This window comes from Procambarus clarkii, chromosome 70 (genome assembly GCF_040958095.1).
Source record: "Procambarus clarkii isolate CNS0578487 chromosome 70, FALCON_Pclarkii_2.0, whole genome shotgun sequence".
NCBI lineage: Eukaryota > Metazoa > Arthropoda > Malacostraca > Decapoda > Cambaridae > Procambarus > Procambarus clarkii.
In genome coordinates this window covers 24,710,189-24,731,711 of record NC_091219.1, presented here as the reverse complement: position 1 = coordinate 24,731,711, position 21,523 = coordinate 24,710,189, and the positions used below count along the sequence as shown (strand labels likewise).

General features: G+C 51.0%; 1 protein-coding gene across 3 annotated transcripts in view; it reads right to left on the bottom strand.

Moving 5' to 3' along the window:
• Positions 1-21,523, bottom strand: part of LOC123744875 (cell adhesion molecule Dscam1) — a 67,391-nt gene that overhangs the window by 6,241 nt on the left and 39,627 nt on the right. For all 3 annotated transcript variants that reach the window (XM_069311691.1, XM_069311692.1, XM_069311693.1), the window contains 17 exons: positions 20,777-20,914; positions 20,508-20,692; positions 19,738-19,844; positions 18,907-19,085; positions 17,597-17,740; positions 16,545-16,700; positions 15,400-15,611; positions 14,877-14,952; positions 13,050-13,194; positions 12,540-12,667; positions 11,914-12,031; positions 11,087-11,205; positions 8,402-8,596; positions 7,901-8,047; positions 7,636-7,788; positions 6,813-6,983; positions 6,176-6,366 (listed from right to left, as the gene is read on the bottom strand). In XM_069311691.1, coding sequence (XP_069167792.1) covers positions 6,176-6,366; positions 6,813-6,983; positions 7,636-7,788; positions 7,901-8,047; positions 8,402-8,596; positions 11,087-11,205; positions 11,914-12,031; positions 12,540-12,667; positions 13,050-13,194; positions 14,877-14,952; positions 15,400-15,611; positions 16,545-16,700; positions 17,597-17,740; positions 18,907-19,085; positions 19,738-19,844; positions 20,508-20,692; positions 20,777-20,914 — 2,564 coding nt within the window. The remainder of the gene's footprint in view (positions 1-6,175; positions 6,367-6,812; positions 6,984-7,635; positions 7,789-7,900; positions 8,048-8,401; positions 8,597-11,086; positions 11,206-11,913; positions 12,032-12,539; positions 12,668-13,049; positions 13,195-14,876; positions 14,953-15,399; positions 15,612-16,544; positions 16,701-17,596; positions 17,741-18,906; positions 19,086-19,737; positions 19,845-20,507; positions 20,693-20,776; positions 20,915-21,523) is intronic.

The following is a 21,523-nucleotide window of genomic DNA, read 5'->3' as shown; positions in this document are numbered from 1 at the left end:
CGAGAGATGGGACAAGAGCGGACAGCTTCCTTGGCGGCAGCATCCGCACGCTCATTTAAAGACACACCAATATGGCTGGGAACCCAACAAAACTCAACCGACTTAAATTTACTGTGAACGAGAAACAGCCAATGCTGGTTCTCGACAACTACTGGATGAACCGGATTAAAGGACCCGAGAGCCATGAGGGCACTACGAGAGTCAACAACAACTACAAAGGAAGACTGACAACGAGAAAGCAGGAGACGAAGAGCATAGAGAATAGCATAAAGTTCCGCTGTAAAGATGCTAGACTCCGGAGGCAAGCGACACATATAAGTGCGATCAGGAAAAACAACAGAGTAGCCAACACCGTCCACTGACTTAGACCCATCGGTGAAGACAGAAACGGAGCGGAAGTGAGAAGAAAAGTGCTCGAGAAAAAGGCGTTTTAGAACCGTAGGAGGGGTAAAAGCTTTAGTGACACGGGTCAAGGATGTACAAAACCGCGGAAGAGGGACCCTCCACGGGGGCAAAGAAGGAACAACACGAGGAGAAACATCAGAAATACGGACAGAAAAAGAATCCTGTAGGCGAGATAACCGGACAGAAAGAGGGAGGTGGTGAAGAGGAACAGGAACCGCAGGAGGGGTAAAAGTTAAAGCACGACAGAGGCGAGAGGAAGGATGTTGCAAGGACCGCGCAAGATAGCGAAGACAGTAGCGATCACGGCGGTCCTGGAGAGACAGGAAGCCAGTGTCAACATACAAGCTAAGGATGGGAGTCGAACGAAAGGCACCAGAATTGAGGCGCAACCCAGTATGGTGCAAAGCATCAAGACGGCGAAGAGTAGAAGGAGAAGCAGACGAGTAAGCAGGGCAACCATAATTGAGCTTAGACAGGACGAGAGAGGAATGTAAAGCAAGGAGAGTGCGCCTATCTGCCCCCCAAGAAGTATGGGACAAGATCCGAAGGAGGGTAAGGGCCTTAGAGCACTCAACACGGAGGTAAGAGATATGGGGAGACCAAGACAAACGAGTGTCAAGGAATAACCCCATAAGCTTCGCGGAATCTTTGTATTCAAGGGGATGACCATAAAGGGACAAAGAGGGACGAAGAACAACCCGTTTCCGCGTAAAAGTCATGGCACAAGTCTTAGAAGTAGAGAACTTGAAGCCATGATCTGTGGCCCAAGACGACACGGCATCAATTGCAAGTTGAAGCCGGCGGTGAAGGAGAGGCGAATCATCACCCTGACAACAAAGGGTAAGATCATCGACATAGAGAGCGGAGAAGACACCAGAAAGAAGAGAGGAAAGAAGACCATTGAGGGCAACCAGAAAAAGAGTAGTTCTCAGAACACTACCCTGGGGCACACCTTCGTATTGCTGAAAAGAGGGAGAGAGAGCGGTACCAAGGCGCACCCGAAAGGAACGACGAGAGAGGAAGCTGTGGAGAAAGAGAGGGAGATGACCACGAAGGCCAAAAGAATGAAGTTGAGATAGGATATGATAACGCCAAGTGGTGTCGTAAGCCTTTTCCAGGTCAAAAAGGACGGCAACAACGGAGGTCTTCGCAGCAAAAGCAGTACGAATATAGACCTCCAAGTTCACCAGGACATCCGTCGTGCTGCGGCACTTGCGGAAACCAAATTGAGAAGGGGAGAGGAGGTGATGGTGTTCCAGGAACCACATCAGACGAACGTTAACCATACGTTCAAAGAGTTTGCAGACACAACTTGTCAGAGCAATAGGGCGAAAGTCCTTAGGGGAAGTACCCAGAGAGCCCGGTTTGCGAACAGGGAGGACAACGGCATCGAGCCAGTCCTCAGGGACTGACGACGACTCCCAGATCCGATTATACAGACTCAGTAAATACTGAGACGTGCTCGGAGGGAGATGGCGAAGCATCTCATAATGAATACCATCGGAGCCCGCCGCTGTAGAACCGCAGAGGGCCAGGGCAGAACGAAGTTCAGAGAGAGAGAAGGGATCATTATAGGGAAGCTGAAGATGAGTGCAGAAATCTAAAGGACGAGACTCAAGGACAGGTTTATGAAGAAGGAAAGATTGGGCAAGATGAAGACCAGAGCTAACAGAAGAAAAGTGGGAACCCAGTTCGGAAGCGACCCGCAACGGGTCCGCCACAAGAGTATCATGGAGGTGAAGGACCGGTGAAACATCGGGAATGAACTTACCCGGTGAAACATCGGGAACGAACTTACCCGCTATCTTGCGGATACGCTTCCAGATCTGGGCCAGAGGGGTTTCGGACGTAATTGTTGAGACATAAGATGCCCAACATTCACGTTTAGCCGTACGGATGGCCCTACGGGCCACCGCACTCGCTTTCCGAAAGAAAAGAAAAGAATCGGTCGTCTGCCTACGGCGGTGCCTCTTCCAGGCTGCACGCTTACTGCGGACAGCCCGAGCACAGTCCGCATTCCACCAGGGAACGCACTTCCGTGAACCCCGGGAGGAAGAGCGAGGGATAGAGCAGAGGGTAGCGTTGAAGACAGTGTCATGAAAAAGGAGGAGAGCGCGAGAGAGAGGCAGAAGGGAGAGGTCAGAGAGAGTAGCACCGAGGGAAAATAGGGTCCAGTCCGCCTTAGCAAACTGCCACCTAGGGAAAGAGAGGGAAGGGCAAAAAGAGAAAAAGGAAACAAGGATGGGGAAATGATCACTTCCATGGAGGTCATCAAGAACCTGCCACGTGAAATCTAAGTAAAGAGAAGAAGAGCAGAGAGAAAGATCAAGACAAGAAAGGGTGCGAGTCCGAGAGTCCAAATGAGTGGGCTCACCAGAATTCAGAAGAGACAGGGAAGAAGAGAGGAGAAACGGCTCAAGAAGGCGACCCCGGGTATTCGTCAGAACGTCACCCCAAAGAGAATGACGACAATTGAAGTCACCCAGCAGGAGCACAGGCTACGGCAAGGAGTCTAGGAGGTGTTTCAAATCAGGAAGAGAAAGCGGGACACTCGGGGGGAGATAAATGGAACAAACAGTGTACCATTTCCCCACAAAGACACGAGCAGCAGAACAATGGAGAGGTGAAGGAAAAAGTAAAGGAACAAAGGGAACATCAACACGAATCAAAAGAGCAGAAGAATTAGAAGCCCCAGCAACAGCTGGGGGGGGGGGAGAGAAAGGAATAGCCACGAAAACGACCAGGACGAGCACCAAGCATCGGCTCCTGGAGACAGACACAAAGGGGCGAAAACCGCGAAATCAGAAGTTGGAGTTCGAGGAAATTAGCGTAATAACCTCGAACGTTCCATTGAAGAATGGACAACGACGAGAAGAGAAAGGACAAAAACAGAGAACAAGGAAGAAACAAAGGCGAAAGAGCAACAGAGCACGTTAAAGAATATCAGGGTCGGGATCAGGGTCAGCAAAGTCAGGGTTAGGGGGCATGGGTAAACTGAGCAAAGACGGAGGGAAGGAAACGGGAGAACAGATCAGAGGTGGGCGGGCGGGGTCCGGAGGAGGAGGAAGAGGAGGAGACAACGGAGAGGAGCAGGCAAGGACAGCAGCAGGAAGAGGAGGGGTAGAAAGAGGGGAGCATACCTCAGCAAGGGCAGCAACTGAGAGGGAAGCGGGGGCTAAAGAAACCTCCATAGCAGGAACAGGGGGCGCAACCACCGAAATGGGAGGGCAAGGAGCGAGAGAGGCAGAAGTAGGGGCCGAGGAAGAAAGCGAAACCTTCTTACCCGCCGGGGAGGAGGAAGGAGAGGAGCCAGGCTTACGCTTCTGACGTGAAGAGACAGGTGTTCCAGCAACCACGTACTGGGCAACGGATTCTAGCGTCTCAACAGAAGCTGAACGAGAGCACACATGACGGCCGTTTGGAGAGCGATGGACATCAGCCCGCACCGACAGGCGGCGGGGAGAGTCAAGAGATGGAGGGGAAGGATGGGAAGGAGGAACGGAGGGAGACGAGGAAGAAGACACAGGAGACACGACAGACCGGGTAGAAGGAAGGGGAACCCCAGACAGAGGACCAGGAGGAGGATCCTTCGGGAGAGAACCCAAAGGAACAGAGGAGGGGGCAGTGGGCACATCAGGGTCCAAGGCCCGGAAACGGTTGTGAGTTTGAGGAAGGTGGGAAGGACGAGGAGAGGAAGAGCGCAACACGCGAGCATAAGAGATATGAGCATAAGGCGGGAGCCGGCGAACCTGGCGTCTCGCCTCAGGAAAAGATAAACGCTCCCGGTGCTTCAAGTTGAGGACGGCTGCCTCAAGCTTGTAATGGACACACGCACGGGAGAATGCAGGATGGGCCTCACCGCAGTTGAGGCAACGAGCCTGGGGAGAAGTGCACTCCGACTTAGAGTGACCTTCGCCATCACACAAAGGACAGAGAGAGACAGTCCCAGAGCAGCGGAGGGCACCATGCCCAAACCTCCAGCACTTGTTGCAGAGCCGAGGAGAAGGAATGTACTCCTGGACAGAGCACCTGGCACCAGCAAGAATGACAGAGGGTGGAAGGGTCCTACCATCAAAGGTAATCTTCACAACCCGGAGGGGTTGACGGCGACTACCACGAGGGGGACGAGTAAACGTGTCCACCTGGAGAATAGAATGGCCCTGGGCAGCAAGGATATGTCGAATATCGTCGTGGCAGTCGCGCAGGTCCCGAACACCGGTCGCAACATGGGGCGGGAGCAAAATAGTGCCAACACTGGCATTCAACTGAGCGTTCTTTAAGACCCGAACAGGGGTCTCGCCAAGGCAGGATAAGGCAGCCAAGCGGGAAGCAGCATCCTGAGAAGGAGCAGCAACGACACGTGTACCGAGACGAGTGGGGTTGAAAGTAATGGAGGCATCCACGGAAGCAACGAGATGTCGATGGAGGGAGAAATCGTCAGGAGGTGCAGAATCAAGAGGGAGGAGATCAAAATATTTGGCCCACGAAGCAGGACCAAACAAGACTTGATAGGTAGCAGAACTGGAAGGAATCGAGCGAGGGCGGCCGTGACGAGGACGGCGGTGAGAACCCCCAGAGAGGGGGTAAAAGGCGCAGTAGTTACAACTAGAGAAGGAGCCGCGCCAGGGGACGAGGTAGTCACCACTGGGGGTTTGGGGCTCGACCCAACCACAGAGGAGGGAGGGGAGCCAGGGGAAGGAGTCAGAGAGGCCAAAGGAGGAGCAAGGTCGGGGCCCAATGCAGCGGAGGCTACAGAGCCCGGTCTTCCAATACGGACCGACTCGGGGGCTTGGTCGCCCACCCCACGAGCCTGAGAAAGTAAACCAGAAGCAGCCGAAACAGGGGTTATCATCTTGACGAAAAGAAGAATTCATCCACGAATGTGCCCCCACACCCACCATGGAGCCACAATTAGAGGCAGGACACCCAACAAGAAGCTATCGCCGATCTTGTCGGGGCCTCCTAGGGGTGCGTCGTGAGTATACGCCCCACAAACGCCACCTTAAGAAACCGACAGTCCGTCGAGATCGGGTTCAGTGACGAAAGGGGGATTGACAATAAAAGGTTCCCCTCGCTCTCGACGTCGGGTACTACAGTTCTACGGGTGCAAGAGTATGCCTCCTCAAGCACCCGGGCGTCAAAATAGAAGAAGTCCAAGGGAAGAACCAGAACGAGCAAAAGGTCGGCAGGAAACGGCAAGCAGATAGGAGAAGAGGGGGGAGAAAAACGAAACAGAAGGAAAAGGAAAAGATGCCCAGCAGAATTGGAGAGGACGGCAGCAGGAGCACAAGGCTAGAATAGGACAGAGGACTGTCCCAAGGTGCATCACACTCCGACAGCCGCCCACTAAGCCCCCACACGGCGACAACGAGCTGAGCGGGGAGGGGGATAGTGACACAAGGTGACGCCCCACGTTGCCCATAGAGGTCACTGAGCGACAGTAGACGTCACCGCATCAGTCTGTGGCTTACAGTCGTCACCAGAAACATTATAAAGCTGATGATAGCCAGCACCGCCCAGTAGGACATTGTTGTCAATAATTGGCGCTGGAAAACACCTTGGCGTCCATCTCACCCCTTCACTCCCCGTGTGCCGTCGTCACTATGATAGGAGCATCAACACCTTACTTACTAGGCCAGGGAAGACTAGGTATTACATGCATAGGAGTTAGATACGCCATAGAGAAGTAGATTAGCGTATGCGAGGGAGCCTGGTAGATCATAACTTAATGAGTCAGGAGGCTGAGGGAGGCTGTGAAGCCCAAACTTACTAAGTTAGGGGAATCAACGTCATGAAGGGAAGGCGCCTGGTATACAAGGGCGGTGAAAGCCTTCTGGCCGCGAGGTTGTGGGTGGAGGGCGTGTGTGGGCGGTGAAGGCGGGGCGGGAGGTGGAGGGCTGCCCCCGCCCATCTGGAAGGTCGCTGTGGCGTAAGGGTAGAGGTCCTCCTCGCTGTACTCTCCTGCAGGAGGAACCAAGGCACATTGTTAGGGGTCAACCCAGGGAGGATATCAGGGGGTCAAGGCAACTCTAAGCAAAATATCAAAATTCCGGTCAGCCTAGGAAGCAGCCAAGTCACGCTAACGTAGGTACGATTAGAGACAAAAAGCTATCGTAGGCAGGATATCACAGACATCGTAGGGGTGAAGTTAGATTTACTTAAATTAATAAAACGATTTTAAGCCAGAAAAAGCAGTTCACATGGCAAGAAGGTAAAGCCGCAAATGGCTGTCTGAAGACAAGAAGCAGGCGTCTGTGGTTACTTAAAGTCAAGAGGGACAGGTTTTGTGTGCTTGAAGGCAAGAAGCAGCAGTTTACAAGAGGCGTGACAGCAAGACTCAGCTGCTTGTGGAAGAGAGGAGAACACGTGTAAACATCCACATAATGACGCAAGAACAGCAAGAGTACCGGTGTTGTCCCTGAGGTCCTGCTGCTGCTGCTGCTGCTGGGGAGGCGTCGGTGCCGGCCTCCTGACGGTCGTGTACACGTCGTCCCTCGCCTGCATAGCCGACGCCTTCTCCTCGCCCGCGTCCGTCGCTGCCTCAGGAACCTCCTTCTGTGACAGTGTGCTGGCGGGACCTGGTCGTACAGCAATATATTAACACACTGCTTTTCCATTATCTTCTTCAATACAAAATTGTCAATATATTCCAGTTTTCTCACAACTGTTATTCTTATTTTATATATCAACAAAGGTAATGATGACATACAATATGCGATTAAATAACATTACACAAAAAAATCCCATTGATGTAACAATGAGAAAATCAGTAAGAGCCACAAGGAGGATTTGAATCTATGCTCTTTGTGTTCCAGAACAAACGCCTTAGATGGTAAAAAAAATGCAACCTGGGATTCAACTGAATCATTTAAGGTTTTTGAGGCTTCCACTGAAGCCTAATGAGGGTTTAACACACTCCCCCCCCCACCCATGCACTCGGGGGCTTTGCAGTCTAGAAATTCTACCTCCAACGCTTCCAATGCACAAAGAAAATTGTACATATATAAATTCGTGGAATAGATTAGTGATTGAGGGAAATGTATGCACTCGATGGCGAGGGCCTCTACTCGGACCTCTTAGTAGTAACCATCAAAGATTGGTTAGTACCAAGAGATTGGTTAGTACCAAGAGATTGGTTAGTACCAAGAGATTGGTTAGTACCAAGAGATTGGTTAGTACCAAGAAATTTGTTATTACTAAACAAAAATGGGGCCAGAAGAGGATACTGACGCTTCCTGAGGCAGACGCAGACGGTGGTGAGGGTGAGGAGGAGCGCCAGACCCGACACGGCTCCCGGCACCACCACCCGCGGGTCCCGCCACACCGGACCGCTGGAGGCCTGGCTGCCCCACACGCCCCCGCCCGCGCCCGCACCCGCGCCTCCTGGGGGGGGGGGGGAGAGGGAGCCGTGTAAGACGCTGACTGCTGCTGGACACTCGTGCTGGCGTAACTATCAACAGTTGCGTGTTAATGGGTGTGGTGAGAGTGGGCGTACCTGTGTGGGCATAGGCGGGCGTGGTGACGGTGTACTGGGCGGGCGTGGCTCCAGCAGAGTTGTGGGCGGTGACTCTCAGCTGGTAACGGCCGCCCGCCTCCAGGCCGCCCACAGCGAAGGTTCGGCTGGGCGGCACCTCACTCCCCACTGCCGGAAACACCAGTGTAAACATTATACATTGTTTACATTGGCATCATTTACATTGTTTACATTGGCTTCGTCAATTACATTGATAACCCCAAGGTAAACACGAGTTTACATTGGGTTTATTTAGGTTTACATTGAGTTTACACAAGAGTTTACAGTGAGTTTATACAGGATTTACACAGAACTGCATTAGCAAATTTATTCACGAAAAAAGTTCAAGAATCGACTTCAAGACTACGATCACTAACACCTGTGGGCCAGGAGCCTCTCACTTGTGGGGGCCAGGAGCTTCCCTGTGGGGCCAAGAGGCTCACCTATGGTCCAGGAGCCTCACGCGGGGTCCAGGAGCCTCACCTGTGGTCCAGTGGGCGGTGATGTCCCGGCGGTACTGGACGCTGAAGTGGGTGATGGGGCAGCCGCCGTCGCCCCACTGGGCCAGGTACAGCGTCGCCTGCGAGCTGTTGGTCGTCACGAACTGGAACTGTGGCGGCGCCTCTGGAGGACGACCTTTGGTGCGGGCCGCTTCCGTCGACGACACCGAACTCGTGCCTGTAGACGACCGTATACCCGTCCATAACCCGTCTACCACCATATACTCAGCCAAGACCCGTCTATCACCATATACCCTCCATAACCCGTCTATCATCATATGCCCCGTCCATAACTAATCTACCATTTACTGTGGATAGCCAAGTATCCCCGTCCGTAACCCATCAGCACTTACCATGAGTCTACCACCTACCATGAGTCTACCACCTATCATGAGTCTACCACCTACCATGAGTCTACCACCTACCATGAGTCTACCACCTACCATGAGTCTACCACCTACCATGAGTCTACCACCTACCATGAGTCTACCATCTACTACTGTCTAAACCAATAAATAAAGGGGGATTGATACGTTCAAGAATTATGTTTCAATAGAAGCAATTGTCTACATGATATTAGTAGCCCTGTCACTATTGATTCTTCGTGCTTTAACCGTCTCTCCCTGTCATCTGCCCGCCCCCGTCTCTCACCACCTGCTACCAACTACCTGATTTGATGATGGTTAACGTAAGAAAATGTTGTTAAGACATCAGCCCAATCAATGACAAACTTAAAGTATCTATTAGGATTTTCTTAGGTTAATCTTAGCAACGGAGAGTTGAGGGGGTTTGTAGACATTAACGTTCTTCTGGAGTGGTCATTACGGGATTGAATTGTACAAGTAGACAGGATTGTACATAAGGAAGGAGGAAGACGTCGAACATCCAAGAGGAGGAAGAGATCAGACATCCAAGAGAGGGGAGAAATTAGACAGAAATCAAGAGGAGAAAGAGAGGGGGACATCCAAGAGGAGAGAAGAATTAAGGAACATAAGCAAATAATCTGTCATCAAGGTGGTCGCTAATGTCAGGTGAATATATAGATATGCACGAGCAGAGAGAAAACAAGATGGATCAAGACAAGAGGGTGTTCTTGTGAGGAATCCCTACGACTTGGTTTACTTATAATGAGAAGTATCAAGGAAGATGACAAGAATGGGTTCTGCAATATGACCCGAGGGGATTCATGATAAGGACTGGCCTACAAAACATGGCTGCAATTAGTCCTTTCTGTCATCTTCGGAAAGACATAGCTACTTTTGGAGAACTTATAACACCTGGCGACAAAAAGCATTCCAGAAGTAAATCGACTCTCGTACCAGGAACAGTCGAGGGACTAAAGGCTAACACAAACAAGGAACAACTGTTTCAAACTCAGGAAGCCACAATGCAGGACTGGAAGCCGGGGGATGCGTTTTCACCCACAGGGTTATAAACCTATGAAACCGCCTTCTCGCCGAAGTCGAAAATGCCAAAAATTTAAAATCCAGCTGAAAAAAATCATCAGAGCAAATGAAGGCAGTGGGAAGGGGGAGGGACCTTCGACAAACTGAAGGCTTCCTATCCTCATCAATGCTACTAGATTGTTAGTATCCATCTTGTAAATTCAGGAAAATGCCGTCTGTACATGCTTGTAGCCAGACTGTTTAGTCCCTCGTGAACATCTGCCGTTTTTTGTGATGCTCGCCGTGGTGCAGGGAGTATTCTAGGCTCACAAGTTGAAGGGGGTCTCACGCAGAATTGAAAACGCCGTAGTGCGTAATTAATAGATATTTTAGAAGATTCGAAAACAATTTAATTTCGGAAATTTATGGGTATTTACCAGCGTTTCCTTCGCCATACTACTCCTTGTTTGGATACGATCAAAACATATCCAGTTGGAGTCCTGATCAACACGACCAAGAGGATATCCGTGGAACGCAAGAACAAGGTTATCGTATTAAATATAATAATGCAATATTTATCTGTGCTCATAATATTTGGCCTTTTTTAAAGCATTATGTAAAATGCTTTCATGTATCATAACAAAAACAATTGGTCATGATGACTTCACTCGATAATTCCTGATGTCGAAGACTCTTAAGCTTGTCGAGGTCTTCCTAAGTCAACTGCTGATCGCAGGCCTCAACCCGCCACAAATGCCCAACTCCAGCGTGCCTATTAAGCGCTCGACAAACAGGTGCCTCAGATAAAAAGGAAACCCCAGGGAATGGAACCTGGAATCTTATATTGTGAGTTAATGACGTATAGACCAATACAACACCCATTCCATCGCAATTCATTCAATATTAGGGTAGAGGACGATCACCCGCTCCTGCCCTCGGGTTCTGTGCCCCCGCCTGGTCTCTCAGAGAACCTCAACGCTGGCTCCACATCTAAAAAGAGCCTCAACCACCCTCTAGTGTTGTAGAGGCTACGGTAGGTACTGTTTCACTAAGAGATCACCAAGCACGTTGAGTGATTGGTGATCTCCGAGTCGTAGGTGCTGTAGTACGACCAGATATAGATACAGCCCCAGCTGGCTGCTGGAGGGACACGGGCACGAGAGCTCTGGAGGCCAAGAACTCAGGAGAGCAAGAGCTTCAGCGTGGTAGAAGACAAGGGGAAGAAGAGGCCGAGGGGAAGAAGAGGTCGAGGGGAAGAAGAGAGGGGCAGGTGGTGTACTGACCAATGTGGTTGTGGGCGGTGAGGTAGAAGTGGTGTAGCGTCCCACAGCGGAGATCTCTGGCTGTGTAGGACCGCTGCTCCCCGTCCACCGCTGCTCGAACCCACTCCCCGCCAGCAGACCTGTCCGGTACACACACACGTTAAACCCTCTGCTGACACTATGATGGCCTTACTGACACAATGCTGGCACTGTGATGGCCTTACTGACACTATGATGGCCTTACTGACACAATGCTGGCACTGTGATGGCCTTACTGACACTATGATGGCCTTACTGACACAATGCTGGCACTGTGATGGCCTTACTGACACTATGATGGCCTTACTGACACAATGCTGGCACTGTGATGGCCTTACTGACACTATGCTGACACTATGATGGCCTTACTGACACAATGCTGGCACTGTGATGGCCTTACTGACACAATGCTGACACTATGATGGCCTTACTGACACAATGCTGGCACTGTGATGGCCTTACTGACACAATGCTGACACTATGATGGCCTTACTGACACTATGCTGACACTATGATGGCCTTACTGACACAATGCTGGCACTATGATGGCTTTACTGACACTATGCTGACACTATGATGGCCTTACTGACACTATGCTGCCACTGTACTGGCACTCAAGATTATACTGTCAATGTACTGGCACCATCCAGCATTACAACACAGCGCCACCATAAACAACTTAATATGTCAACACTGGGCTCACTCATCACAATGCCCCAAACACAAGGATCAGTTCAGTGCACGAACTTCGTACTGTTGTCGAAGCTGGCGACTGTCTGGCGGACGGCAGCGGGGAAGGGAGGACTTGCCTGTAGTGGAGGGTGGCTCCCTGGAGGGCGGCGCCCCCGTTGTCCTCAACACTCCACTGGACCCTGATGGAGGAGGACGTGGTCTCCGTGACGTGCAGTGACGGCGCTGACGGAGGCACTGTCGGGGAGAGAGGACACAAGGTAGTCACATCATAGGTTCACTCCCCACCAGCAGTCGTGATCCAGCGGGAAATAGCACCTAGGACACTGGCCTAGAGTTCTAGTGTGGACGAGAATGTAGATCATTGGTCTAGAAGACCGGTACTTCGGGCACCTCCGCATGGGGCCTAAAGCTCAAGGCACCAACCTAATGTGGCCGATCACCCAGAGAATTGTCTGACGTGAACCCAGAACATTGTCGCAGTAAGTGGGAATTAACTAATACCCAGGAAAGTTTTATGCTGATGAAATGCAGGTTTATTCTGACCCAACATGGGACCACACTGACCCAACATGGGACCACACTGACCCAACATGGGACCACACTGACCCAACATGGGACCACACTGATCCAACATGGGACCACACTGATCCAACATGGGACCACACTGATCCAACATGGGACAACTCCGACCCACCCCAGGGTTACCCTGACCCACCCCAGGGATACACTGAGCTACACTGACCTAGGACGGTGAGGTTGTAGGTGACGGTGTCGCTGCCGTGGTGGTTGGTGGCGGTGCAGGTGTAGCGGCCGCTGTCAGCTCGCTGGACGTCAGCCAGGGTCAGCGTCCCGTCAGGCTGTACCCGGAACCTGTCAGGATACACGAGTTGTACACAAGGTCACCACCTGTATACAAAGTCACCACCTGTACACCACACTACGTGCCTAAGGTCACCACCTGTACACAAGGTTTAATGACAAAATTAATTACAATTTTGCCTAATCGGAGCAATTCAGTTACATCTTTTTACAGTGAGGATAAGGCTATATTATCGTAGAGGGTAAGTAAATTTTCGTAAGAGCCTCGAGTGTGAAGTATACTCCTGTTTGGGGGGTTGAGAGATGGTGTATTTCAGGGCGTGAGGAAGACACCTGGATTAACCTCTTTTGGTGGGTGGGGGGTCTGGGAATGGACCCCCTATCGTAGAAAAAGGGGAAGGGGTGGGGGGATGGTCCATTATGGGGGACTCACCTGTCGTGGGGGTCCGGTATGGGAGTCTTCTGGTGGGTCCAGGTTAGTGTGGGCTCCGGTACGCCCACGGCTCCACACGCCAGACTCACGTCCTCCTTCCACGCCGCCGTCACGTTCCCGCCCACCGCCCACACGCCCGCGGGCACTGTTGACGGCACAGGGGATGACGGTTTAAGTGGCAAAGTGAGTTCCCCGCCCTCACGCCCACAAAGGCTGCTAGGGGCAGAGTGGGCGGCAACAGTGGACAAATTGTGAAACAGTTCGCGTCCTCGCTCACTAATTTTGGATTCTTTGGGCCTAGCAAGTGCCCCAAAATCCAGTAACAATATCTAGACATTCTGCCATCCGAAATACATTAATTTTGAGCTAAATTATATAGGAGAGGAGTCCTGTAATTCCTGTTTACCTAGCTGTACTAAAGAAGGTTGACCTTCAACTCCTAGACCCTGCCTCTCGTTCTTCAATCAACCGGTCAATAAGAGATCTTCAAGAAAAACGATTGGGCTCTGTCATATCTACACTTGAAGATGAACATAATGCCTTCCTCAATTTGTTATCGCATTCCAGTAATTCATAACTCTGACAAAGATATTATTTTCTTGCATTGGTTTTGTGGGTTCATTCTAACAATTAACACCTGTGTCTTCGTGGTTGTATACAACCAATGCTATATAGTCTGCTTCTGTCTAATCTGTTTACCCGAGTATTTTGCATGTAGTGATCATGTTCAGGCCGAGTTGTGTGTTAGTTCCCTAAACCTCTGTATTGTGTTATGTTGTTATTTTTACATATGAATAAATCCGTGTACAAATGTCTGACTTTAGAACTTAAACATAAAAGCTCATTCCATTGTATTCATTCCATGTCCTCCCTCGTTCATGTTTCTCGTGTCCATCTGTCCTCCGTTGTTCATGACCCCCCCCCCCTCCATGTCTTTCCATCCCCCCTTTTTATTCATGTCCCTCTTGTTAATTAACCTGTCCAGGTGTACCTTGTAGTTTCCCCTCACCCCTTTGTACCGTCATCATGTCTTCCCCCCTTTCGGCTCTGTCCTGTCCAGTGGTTTCCCCTTAGTCTCTTCTCATAACACGTGTGTGTGTGTGTGTGTGTGTGTGTGTGTGTGTGTGTGTGTGTGTGTGTGTGTGTGTGTGTGTGTGTGTGTGTGTGTGTGTGTGTGTGTGTGTGTGTGTACACTCACATGTTTGCAGCTGCAGGATCCCGCTTTTCTGTCCGCCGGTCGTCTAATGCAATGATTCACGACCTTATGATATCTAACTTAAGCTTATGAATGGAGTTCCCTTCCACAACCTGCTCCTTCAAGTCAGGTGATTTGCCCACAATTACGCTAAAAGACAACTTTATAACATCTCTGTGGTCTGTCTGTCTGTCTGTCTATACTGACAGACAGTCAGTCAGTATAGACAGCCAGTACTGTCTGTCTGTCTGTCTGTTTCCGCCTATCTCTGTCTGTCTCTCTCTCTTTGACACGAAGATGTGATTTGTATTTTTGTTTATATCTGATATGAGAAATGACAGAGGTACAAGACTGCGCCCTGAGGTAAAGAGATTCTCATTTTGTTTGGACTTACTTGATTTGACTGACTGTTACTCTTTGCAGTCTGTTCGACAGGAAATTGAATGTCCACCGCCCAACCTTACCTGTTATTTCTACTGACTTCACTTAATGGGTTATCACTTTATGGTCACATGTGTGCGTGTCGACGTACCCGTGTGCGTGTCGACGTACCCGTGTGCTTGTCGACGTACCCGTGTGCGTGTCGACGTACCCGTGTGCGTGTCGACGTACCCGTGTGCGTGTCGACGTACCTGTGTGCGTAGGCTTGACCACTGTGACGCTGCTCGACGGACCTTCCCCCATCCTGGTCGACGCTGTCACCCAGACCTGACGGAGGAATCGTGTCACTCACTCCCATGGCCACCCCCATGGCCACCCCCAGGGCCACTCCCAGAGTTACTCCCATGACACTGACCCACATCATAAATTATTTTCAACTACAAAAATTTGAGCAACAAATGTTATATAGTCACAATGTTAGAAACAAAGCTAACAGAAAATAATTCCCTCAAATTGTCCAATTACAATTAATTCAATTAAAATTAAAAAAAAATAATTTATTAATATTAATATTAAGCCTAATTAAAACTAACATAAGTATTTTTTAATTCAAACGCTTTACTTATTTTCGTTGAAATGGGATTATAATATCGCCATGAATCAAAATAAATTATTTAATGTTTTTTAATGTAAAACTTTTCACTTATCGTTTAGAGATAATTGAATTTTTTTTAATGTAAGGAAAGTCATGGAAGGTCAGGTGGAGGTACTGACCTGGTGTGTGGTGTGAGGCAGGTCATGAAGGGTGAGGTGGGTGAGGTGGGGCTCCACACGCCGGCTGTGGGGGCCGCCCCGCCCACCAGCCGGCTCCCAGTGCACAGTGTAGCGGCTGATACGCCCATGTGGGCGTGTGGGCGGCGCCCACGAGACCACGGCCGCCCTTGGACCCGACACCACCGCCTTCACGCGGGCCGGCGCCTCTGGCACTGTGAACAACAACGGAATGTACAGAGTGAATATTATTGGCTCCAGGCACCTTTAGGTAGAGGCACTCGACCCTCTGACCTGTAGGTAGAGGCACTCGACCCCCTGACCTGTAGGTAGAGGCACTCGACCCCCTGACCTGTAGGTAGAGGCACTCGACCCCCTGACCTGTAGGTAGAGGCACTCGACCCTCTGACCTGTAGGTAGAGGCACTCGACCCCCTGACCTGTAGGTAGAGGCACTCGACCCCCTGACCTGTAGGTAGAGGCACTCGACCCCCTGACCTGTAGGTAGAGGCACTCGACCCTCTAACCTGTAGGTAGAGGCACTCGACCCTCTGACCTGTAGGTAGAGGCACTCGACCCCCTGACCTGTAGGTAGAGGCACTCGACCCTCTAACCTGTAGGTAGAGGCACTCGACCCCCTGACCTGTAGGTAGAGGCACTCGACCCTCTGACCTGTAGGTAGAGGCACTCGACCCTCTGACCTGTAGGTAGAGGCACTCGACCCTCTGACCTGTAGGTAGAGGCACTCGACCCTCTGACCTGTAGGTAGAGGCACTCAAACTACTGGAAATATTGTCAAACTTTCTCAGCGATAATTAGGAACATTTTGGGTAATATTGAACACCAATATTGGTACTGACAGTCCTTGGCCGAGGGCGAGCTTACCGTCCTGGCCGAGGGCGAGCTTACCGTCGTGGCCGAGGGCGAGCTTACCGTCCTGGCCGAGGGCGAGCTTACCGTCCTGGCCGAGGGCGAGCTTACCGTCCTGGCCGAGGGCGAGCTTACCGTCCTGGCCGAGGGCGAGCTTACCGTCGTGGCCGAGGGCGAGCTTACCGTCCTGGCCGAGGGCGAGCTTACCGTCGTGGCCGAGGGCGAGCTTACCGTCCTGGCCGAGGGCGAGCTTACCGTCCTGGCCGAGGGCGAGCTTACCGTCCTGGTCGGTGGTACAGACGATGGCGTGGGACTGGATGCCTTCGCCTGCCCTGGTGGCGGCGGCGACGGTGAGGGAGTAGTTGGTCCAGGGGGCGAGTCCCCCCAGGGTGGCCCTCTGGCCCTCCGACACCACGCTGCCACTCCGGCCTCCACCTGTGGCACACATGACACCTCGTCAAGCGACCTACCAACACCTTTAAGGACAACAGTCCCGCTAACATAAGACATTATCAACAATATGCTTCAACACCTTGAGACGCCTCAACCAAGTGACTCTCCCACTTATGACCAGGTATAAGGAAGGGTAATAAAGGAATGAGCGGAGGAGCTCAGTATGACCCAACGAGCTTAGTCAACGGAACTCACCGTGGGAGGAAGGGGAGGCAGGGGACTCACCGTGGGAGGAAGGGGAGGCAGGGGACTCACCGTGGGGGGAAGGGGAGGCAGGGGACTCACCGTGGGGGGAAGGGGAGGCAGGGGACTCACCGTGGGGGGAAGGGGAGGCAGGGGACTCACCGTGGGGGGAAGGGGAGGCAGGGGACTCACCGTGGGGGGAAGGGGAGGCAGGGGACTCACCGTGGGAGGAAGGGGAGGCAAGGGACTCACCGTGGGGGGAGGCAGGGGACTCACCGTGGGAGGAAGGGGAGGCAGGGGACTCACTGTGGGGGGAAGGGGAGGCAGGGGACTCACCGTGGGGGGAAGGGGAGGCAGGGGACTCACCGTGGGGGGAAGGGGAGGCAGGGGACTCACCGTGGGGGGAAGGGGAGGCAGGGGACTCACCGTGGGGGGAAGGGGAGGCAGGGGACTCACCGTGGGGGGAAGGGGAGGCAGGGAACTCACCGTGGGGGGAAGGGGAGGTAGGGGACTCACCGTGGGGGGAAGGGGAGGCAGGGGACTCACCGTGGGGGGAAGGGGAGGCAGGGGACTCACCGTGGGGGGAAGGGGAGGCAGGGAACTCACCGTGGGAGGAAGGGGAGGCAGGGGACTCACCGTGGGGGGAAGGGGAGGCAGGGGACTCACCGTGGGGGAAGGGGAGGCAAGGGACTCACCGTGGGGGGAGACGTGAACGTAATAAACACGGTAGTTGATGACGACACCGTTCCTGTGACGTGGGGGGGGCGGCGCCCACGTCACCACCACACTTGATGACGTCACACTCTCACACGTCACGTGACCAGGCGGCGAACTCGGCTCTGTACGAACCACACAAAAACTAAAAATTTGCGGCTGGTGACAATTTAAGGTTAGCGACCAATACCAATAATAATTTATAATAAGCTTTAGGAAACGGATTTAAAGAGCACGAACGTGTCCACTTAAGATAATAATAATCATACACAGCGTCGGGGACAGGAAGTGTATATGTGTGTGTATGTATATATATATATATATATTGGAGGAAAGGTTCCTACATCTTTGTGTACTATCAATGTTACGTTAAAACAAAAATCCTGTAACATTGTAGAAAATTAAATACTAAACAGCACAAAAAAAGAAAAAGGTTTTTAAAGAAAAAAATAGTTATTTTTTCAGAAAAAAAATGTAAGCGGACATATTAATTTGTAATATTTTGTGAACATTTCGTAATGATATATAGGCCGGGTGGGCGGTCTGAACACAGCAACAGTGGGACCCACTTCTCTCCCCTCTTAGACGTTCCAATAATGAGATTCCCCTCTAATATAATAATTTAAAGCATCTGAATCATATATCCCATATCTGAATTCTGTCAACAAATCATAAATAATACAAAAAATGCAAACAAACACAAATATAATCTTAAACCGTCTATCGACGTTTATAGCAGTCTAAGGGTTATTGCAATTTTTTTTCCAACAGCCTGCCCGCTGCCCCCCATAATACACTAGATCTTGTGGACTGACCGTTCACACAATCCACCCCCCCCCCCATCCCAACAGCCACTCCACAAACCTTTATTCCCTGCCTATCCATGTAGCCTACAGCATCCACACAGCCTGCACCACAGCATCCACACAGCCTGCACCACAGCATCCACACAGCCTGCACCACAGCAGCCACACAGCCTGCACCACAGCAGCCACACAGCCTGCACCACAGCATCCACACAGCCTGCACCACAGCAGCCACACAGCCTGCACCACAGCAGCCACACAGCCTGCACCACAGCAGCCACACAGCCTGCACAACAGCAGCCACACAGCCTGCACCACAGCAGCCACACAGCCTGCACCACACAGCCTGCACCACAGCAGCCACACAGCCTGCACCACACAGCCTGCACCACAGCAGCCACACAGCCTGCACCACACAGCCTGCACCACAGCAGCCACACAGCCTGCACCACACGGCCTATATCCACCTCACGCCCACAACTCACTGTCCTCCAGCGTGGTGGCGAGGGCGGGCGGGGAGGCGGGTCCGGCGCCCTTGGAGTTGAAGGCCTGAAGGACCACGGCGTAGCGGGCGTGCGGGCGGAGGCCGGCCAGGGTGGCGCTGGTCACGCCCACTCCATCCACGCCCACCGTCGTGAAGTTGTACGCCCCGCCCTCACCCTCGCTGTCGGGAGAGGGGAGAGGTGAGCCAGGTGTGAGGGGAGAGGTCTTCAGGTGTGAGGGGAGGTACGAGCTAGGGGTGAAAGCAGGGGTGAATCAGGTGTGAAGGAAGGTCAGGCATGATTGGTGACAAGTCAGGTGTTTTTGATGACAATATGGCCATTGACAATGCACTTCGAAGGCAGCCTGGTCCTCTGAAATCATGTTTACGTCATTTACCAGACAAATAGGAAACCATGAACAAAAATTACTCTCAGGTCAACACTCGTCAAACAGGGCAAGAGTGGAAAATGAGTTCTGTAACGTATAGGTTACAGAGGCTGAGGTCTGTAAACAATTCAAGCAAATTAGTTTGTTCTTATCCCTTAAGCTGCTGAAATTAGTTGGACTTCCCCATATGGTTAAGCCTGATCCTTCACCCAGCAGTAACAGAGATGACAGAGCACCCGCTCTGTCATCATTACCATGGGAGAGATATTTCAGGTCTTAATTTATGCAAAATGTGAGATATATCGAGCCATACATATCATTGGATAGGACATAATTGATTTTAATTAATATCCTAAGGAATAATAATTATTATTATTATTATTCATAATAATAATTACTATGAGAGATGGGCGCCGTGTCACGATTACCGTGGAAGAGGGGCTCACCTGGCGTCCTTGAAGCCCAGATAGTAGCCGAGGACGTCGCCATGGGTGAGGTTGTGGGGTGGGGGGTCCCAGGACACCTGTAGCGCCGTCGACGACACCCCTAACACCTGTTACAAAGAATCATTCACATGTGTTAGCTCCTAAACTAACAACACCCTTTATAATCGAATGTAACATTTTTGTCAGTCTGTGGCAGTGAATGTTATTCCTGGTGTACTTTGTGTGTCAAAACTGTTTGAAAGTGGTTATAAAAGCAGATTAAGAAAGGTTGATTGATGAAGATTAAGCCAAGAGGTGGCCCGTAAGTGGTATAAATTTTTTGAAGTGAATATGATCTTTGGTCGTGACAGATTAAGCAGATTTAACCCGTCACTAAAGCTCACTCAACCTAAGAAAGGCAATGGGGTCAGACAAGGTCAGTCTAAGACTTAACACACTTGAGTTAGGTCAGCTGTCACCTCCAACTCATGTCTAGTACAAGGAACACAGTTGTTCTTAAGGAAGATGGTGAGCTCTGTACTTGTGAGCAAACAATACACAGATGTATAGAACTGTTCAGGGGGGCGATATATCATCTAGAGATCAGTGCCACTACTATCAATGTGGTCTGATTCTCGAGGCAATAATCTCACACTAGTTCACTTTCTCCATCTCCACCTTACTCCCCAAATATTCCTCTCTCCAAGGCAGAAAACAAATCTCGTGAGGGGGAGATACTTTGTAATAAATGAGGGCAGAGGGGAGGGATGGTGAGAGAGAGATTTACTAACAATAACGTTCTGGGGGCTGGCTGACGGGGGCTCCTCCTGCGTGCTGACACGTAGAGGGGCTGACGGCTGACTACGCCCCACACGATTCTCAGCCACCAGCGTCAGGGTGTAGGTTGTGGCGGGCAGGAGACCCTCCAGCCGCACCTTCTGCTGCTCCCCCTCCACCGTCACCTCTCGAGGACCACCTGCATCAAGGAAAAAATGTTAGTAGTAGAAAAAAATCCTTTAAAATATACACACCACACATACGCACACACCTATTCACCTACCAGGGGACTGCTGGGCGTCGAAGGTGACGAGGTAGGCGGTGATGGGGGCGTTGGAGTCCTGGGGGGGCGTCCAGGTGAGTGTGAGGTGACGTGACCCCTCCTCCACCACCGTCACTCCAGAGGGGGGGTCAGGCACGTCTGAGGAGGGGGGAAAAAGAGGCACTATAACCAAGCACTCAGACAAGATAACTTCTATGCTTATACGGGTATAAGTATTATACTGTGATCTTTACTGTGACCTTAGGACCTGTAAGAATATTAAGACCTTTTAGAAATATTAAGACCTGCAAGAATATTTGACCTGCAACAACATAACATTATAACCTGTAAGAAATATTAGGACCAGCAGGAACATTAACTGTAAGACTATTAACACCTGTAAGAACATATTAGGACGTGGGAGCCACAATAACAATCAATTGGGAAGTTTTTTTTTATATATATTTACATGCATTTATTATGTACATGACACATAAATACAATAAAAACAAAAGACAAAGAAACAGACCACTAACAAAAGCACAAAGTAACAGAACAAGAAGCCCCAAACCAAACCCAACACAAACACATGAATAACAAACAAAGACATAAGTATATAGCAACAAATACACACAGAAAGATAATACACGAGGCAGTTCTAAGTGTTCGTTGGAATAAGGTCCTTGCCGGGCACTGTGCTGGGATGCTTGACGGTTCCCGCACCCTGACGATAGTCAGGGTGCGGGAAGTGTAGTGTCCTGAAGTGTA